This window comes from Dendrobium catenatum, unplaced genomic scaffold, assembly GCF_001605985.2.
Source record: "Dendrobium catenatum unplaced genomic scaffold, ASM160598v2 fragScaff_scaffold_264, whole genome shotgun sequence".
NCBI lineage: Eukaryota > Viridiplantae > Streptophyta > Magnoliopsida > Asparagales > Orchidaceae > Dendrobium > Dendrobium catenatum.
Genome location: NW_021318726.1, coordinates 2,200,292 through 2,204,897, shown reverse-complemented (window position 1 = coordinate 2,204,897; position 4,606 = coordinate 2,200,292). Strand labels below are relative to the sequence as shown.

The 4,606-nt window shown below is 36.4% G+C and overlaps 1 protein-coding gene across 1 annotated transcript; it reads left to right on the top strand.

Moving 5' to 3' along the window:
• Positions 1–2,383: 2,383 nt before the first annotated feature.
• LOC110099132 lies at positions 2,384–4,294 on the top strand. Its single transcript, XM_028693343.1, has 2 exons — positions 2,384–2,981; positions 3,859–4,294. The coding sequence occupies exons 1-2, from the start codon at positions 2,393–2,395 to the stop codon at positions 4,221–4,223; spliced, it is 954 nt and encodes a 317-aa protein (XP_028549176.1). The 5' UTR covers positions 2,384–2,392; the 3' UTR covers positions 4,224–4,294.
• The last annotated feature ends 312 nt before the right edge of the window (positions 4,295–4,606 follow it).

Sequence of the window (4,606 nt, the reverse complement as noted above, 5' to 3'; positions counted from 1 at the left end):
GCATTTTATCCACTAATAAGATAATTAGTAGGTGATTATTGATAAGAAAAATAATATCATTCTATTTTATTTTGTTCGGTTTTGTTTTTAACGAATTTTGAACTCTTAATTAAGGGTTTTGCATTTAGTCAATTTGGGTGGATTGGTTGATGAGTTTGTTAAACCAATTGGGCCGATTCAAATTATAAGTAGAATCAAAATTTAGAGTAATAATCAAACCATCTTCATAAACCGAATTAAACCAACAAAATATGCTCAATTTCATTTGACTTTATGATTTAGGCCAACTAAAGCGCACCCTTACTGACCGACACCATTGCATGTTGTCAGTCAACACTATGTCAATCGTTGATTGACATTGACAACTAGTGTCGTTAATTATCATGCAATGCCAATTGTTCACTGCCATTAGCATCTCTTGTTGTGAATCCCCTAATACAAATAATTGTCTGACATTGATGTATTTCATCTATAGTAACCTAACATTATTCATTGGCCAATATGTAACAACAAACAACATGCAACACCTACTAATTAATGATGGCCACGACATATATTCTTGCATGTTCACTTTCCCTCATATCAAGATAACAACCAAGCTGACTAATCTATTGTCATCTAATTTTCAATATTCTTTATCATGTGTAGCCCAACCATTATCCTTCAACAACAAAGAATACTTGTTTGCGAACATCATATGATGTTCATAGTTAATTAACGTTCACTAGTGTCCAACTCTCGACTTTCATCGACGATGATCCTTTGACTAACTCATCGACAATACATACCATACATCCCTTAACCAATATCACCTCACATATGATGGCAAACATGGTCAAATATTTATAATTGGCCAACATCCAACTCTTAACACTCAATATATACCATTGTTAACGTCTTTAGTCCCATAATGTTCGACGAACATCAATCAATGTCTTCTAGCATCTCTAATACATAAACGTCCAATTCTGATGTCCATTTTCAATGCCTCTAAGCCCATCCAACATTCTGCTAGCCAACATCACCAACATCCACAATCAATTAATATTCACTAACTTTTCTTATATAATTAATCAACATTTGATATTGCTTGCCAAAATAACTCACATTTAATATCATTTACTATCATCATAATAAATAATGATCAATAATTTATTTTTTTCTATTATACTCTAAAATTTTTCAATTATGAAAAAAATAATGTTTTCAAATTTAAATTCTTATTATTGAATTAATTTCAGTAGTATTGTCCATGATTTTTACGTGAAAACCCTTGAAAAAGGAGAAAAAAAAAATACATGATATTACCTACTTTGAATGAATTCACTAATGTTTGTTGTTAATTACAAATGATGGGTCATGACTCATGCCCTAAAATCAAATTTGAAAGAATTATCTATTTATCTTTTTAATGATTAACTAGAGCTTTTATAAGTCATTAATATAAATCTATATATCCAGTGGAAGCATATAAAATCATATATATGTTAATATTTCATCATATTTGTTGCGGACTAGAATATACGCGGCAATAGAGTTCAAAAAAAATTTGTCTTAGCATTGTACAGATATCCATCACACAAACAGAAGAAAAATATAACACCAGAATTTTTACGTGGAAACTCTGAAAAAGTGAAAAACTACGGGGACACACTTAGTTGAAAGGATTCCAAGGTTTCACTGCTAAGGTGCGAAGTGTGACATCTAGCAAGCGGTTGAGTAACAAACTTGCTCAAGGATTAGTTGATCGGATGTCATGCACGAAAAAAGGTTGTGTAACTATTGTAATATCCAAGTTTCTGCTGCCTTCTTTTTTTACCTCCGATGACACAATCATAATAAAGTTGTTTCCACTAATAAATTATGTATGACACAATATAAATACTAATGATATTTTAAATGATACTTTAAAAAAAATATATTTGTTAATTTATCTTTATGAATTTTAAAAATAAATATCATGTACTTAATATTGATATAAGAATAATTTAGTCTTTTATGATTAAAAAAACTAAAGTTCATAACACAATTAAATAATTATATTTATTTTATTATTTGTATAAATATGTCAAAAATAATGTAATCATTGATCAAAGTATCAAACAACTGCCAATTTATTTTAAAAAAAACATTTTTTTATTTTTATTTTTTTTTTAATTTAAATAACAACCGTTTCTCAACAAACTTTTAAAAAAGTGTTGTACATCCAAACTAGCTTTTAGTAAAAAGAATATTTTTATATATCTTCCAAACGTCCTTTCCCTCCCATTAAACTCCTCTCTGCCGCGCACCACGCCATCTTCGTGCGCGCAGAAAGACCTTTCTCCAACCTTCTATTCCCCTACAAACCCTAAAGTTTCTCACCATCTCCCTCCCCATCGCTTCCTCCCCAATGCCCCAAATCCAGAAGAAAATGTCCATTCGCTTCGCCCGCTCCCTCTCCTTCCCCCTCCCCACCGCCGCCAAATCTCGCTCCGCCTTCCACCACCGATCCCTCACCCTTCCTCCCCGTCTCCACCCCCTCGTCGCCCAAATCGACACCGACATCCAATCCCTCCGATCCTGGCAACAAAACCCTAACTCCTCATCCTGGATCGCCGACGGCCTCTCCCGCATCGACCACCTCCACTCCTCCTTCTCCGATCTCTTAAACCATCCACAATCCCAAACCCTCCTCCGCCTACGCCGTTCCATCTGGGCCGACCGCCTCCTCGAAGATTCCCTCCGCTTCGCCGACGCCCACGGCTGCTTCCGATCTGCTATCATCGCCTTACATGATCACCTCTCCGCCGCCCACGCCGCCGTGCGTCGCCGCGACGATGCCGCCCTAGCCTCCGCCTCCCGCGAACAGAAGAAGACTGAGAAGCAGTTGCTCAGGTTGGCTGCCGATGCAAGGAGCATTGGGCGGTCTGGGATAGCTCTGTCGTCGGCAAATGCGGAATTGGCCGGCGTTGCCCATGAGGTGATTCTTGGAAATATATAGGAGGTAGTAATATATAACATTTATAAAGAGATACAATTGAAAAAAAATATCAGTATATTTTGATACAAAACATTCAAATTGCTTCAATTCTTTATATTATATATAAGATTAATTTTAATTTAAATCGAATGATTTGAAAACTTATTTTATATAATAAACGCCTTAGACAAAATATATAAAACCCACTTCTGCTTAGGACATCTCCAACCGAATTTCAAATGCTTGAATGACGTTCCTTGCCAGCTCCAGCCGAACGATATAACTTCTGCTATTTGGCTGCTGGTGACAGTGGGATGTCAATATTGACGTTGCACTGTTCATTTCCGACATTTTTATATCTCTACCGAACTTGCCGCGCTAAAGAAGAAACAATTGTTACTTGCAAAAAGGGGAAAAATGGAGTTCCATTGGAGATGAATCCCGACATTTTTTAGTTTCACGACATTTTGAAGTGAAAAATGAGTTTTTCTAATGGAGATGCTCTTAGTCCATGTAGTGGAGAACTGACTGGGCAAAGTTCAGGTGTCTGGTTCGAATCCCCTAGACGACAATATCAACCGTCGGCTCGGATAAATTGGTGTGAGGTTTTAACTGGCCTATGAACAGTATTTACTCCTCTAAAAAAAATCTATAAAATAAAGGAAAATAAGTTTGAAAAGACACCGTACAGTTCTTGTAGGATTCAGCTGATGTTCTGTTGCTTCTAGCTTTCACTAATCACTAAACCACCCGTTCTTAAATGACCAAAACGGTAAAGAGACAAAAAATACCAGGTTCAAAAACCTCACTCCCTAAAAGAATTTCTTCGAAGAATGTTGCAGTTCTTGTAAAACAAAATTCAAATTTTTAACAAGGCTCCGCTTTTTTTTTTTTAGTTAAACCCTTAAAGCTCAAATTAAAGCCACAGGTGACGGTGGCGACTGCGGCGGCTTCAGCGGCAGTGTTCGCCGGAATAGCTATGTTAGCCTCGGCTGCGGTGGCGGGGTTGTCGGCGGCGGGTTTGTCGCCGAAGTGCGTGGTGGGTACCATGTTGTGGAGATCGGCGGCGTTCAAGAAGAGGGTGGAGGAGGAAGGGGAAAGGTGGAGGGAGAAGGCGATGGAGAAAATGGAGGCTGTGGAAAAATCCATTTCCGAATTGGAGGTTTGGAGCCACAGAGTTTTTCGCAGAATGCTGAATACCAGAGTCTTCCTCCTCAACGCTCAAACTCCAATCCTGGAAAATGAGATATTTCTAAGGTGACTGTAGCTCAAAGGGAAAAAAAAGAAAAATTTTATGCATTTGATTCATATTTTTAAATTTTACTCAAAATTATCTTATAATGATATTAATATAGTTTTAATGGTGAATAATATTGAGCAAAATATTGCTGATCAAATGTGTCAGAAACTTTTGAGCTAAGCTCACCTGAACATTTCACTTGCGAATGAATGGGGATGTCCCAAAAAAAAAAAAAAATGAATGGGGAGATTGGAGAACCGAAAGGGAATAAAATTTCAAAAATTGAACAGAAATAAAGATTTTCTTTACTTCTTTTATTTTTTCGTGTTGTGTATCGACAAGATTGATATCATTTATAAAAGTTGAATATGTTTAATCAATGCTTGAGCCTACTCTTCGAAATG

What these genes read in the sequence shown, in the direction of transcription:
- LOC110099132 (XM_028693343.1), top strand. Translation starts at nt 2,393, where the DNA reads ATGCCCCAAATCCAGAAGAAAATGTCCATTCGCTTCGCCCGCTCCCTC. An exon ending in GGTGATTCTTGGAAATATAT is followed by an intron (nt 2,982 to 3,858) that starts AGGAGGTAGTAA and finishes TTTTTTTTTTAG; the next exon opens with TTAAACCCTTAAAGCTCAAA.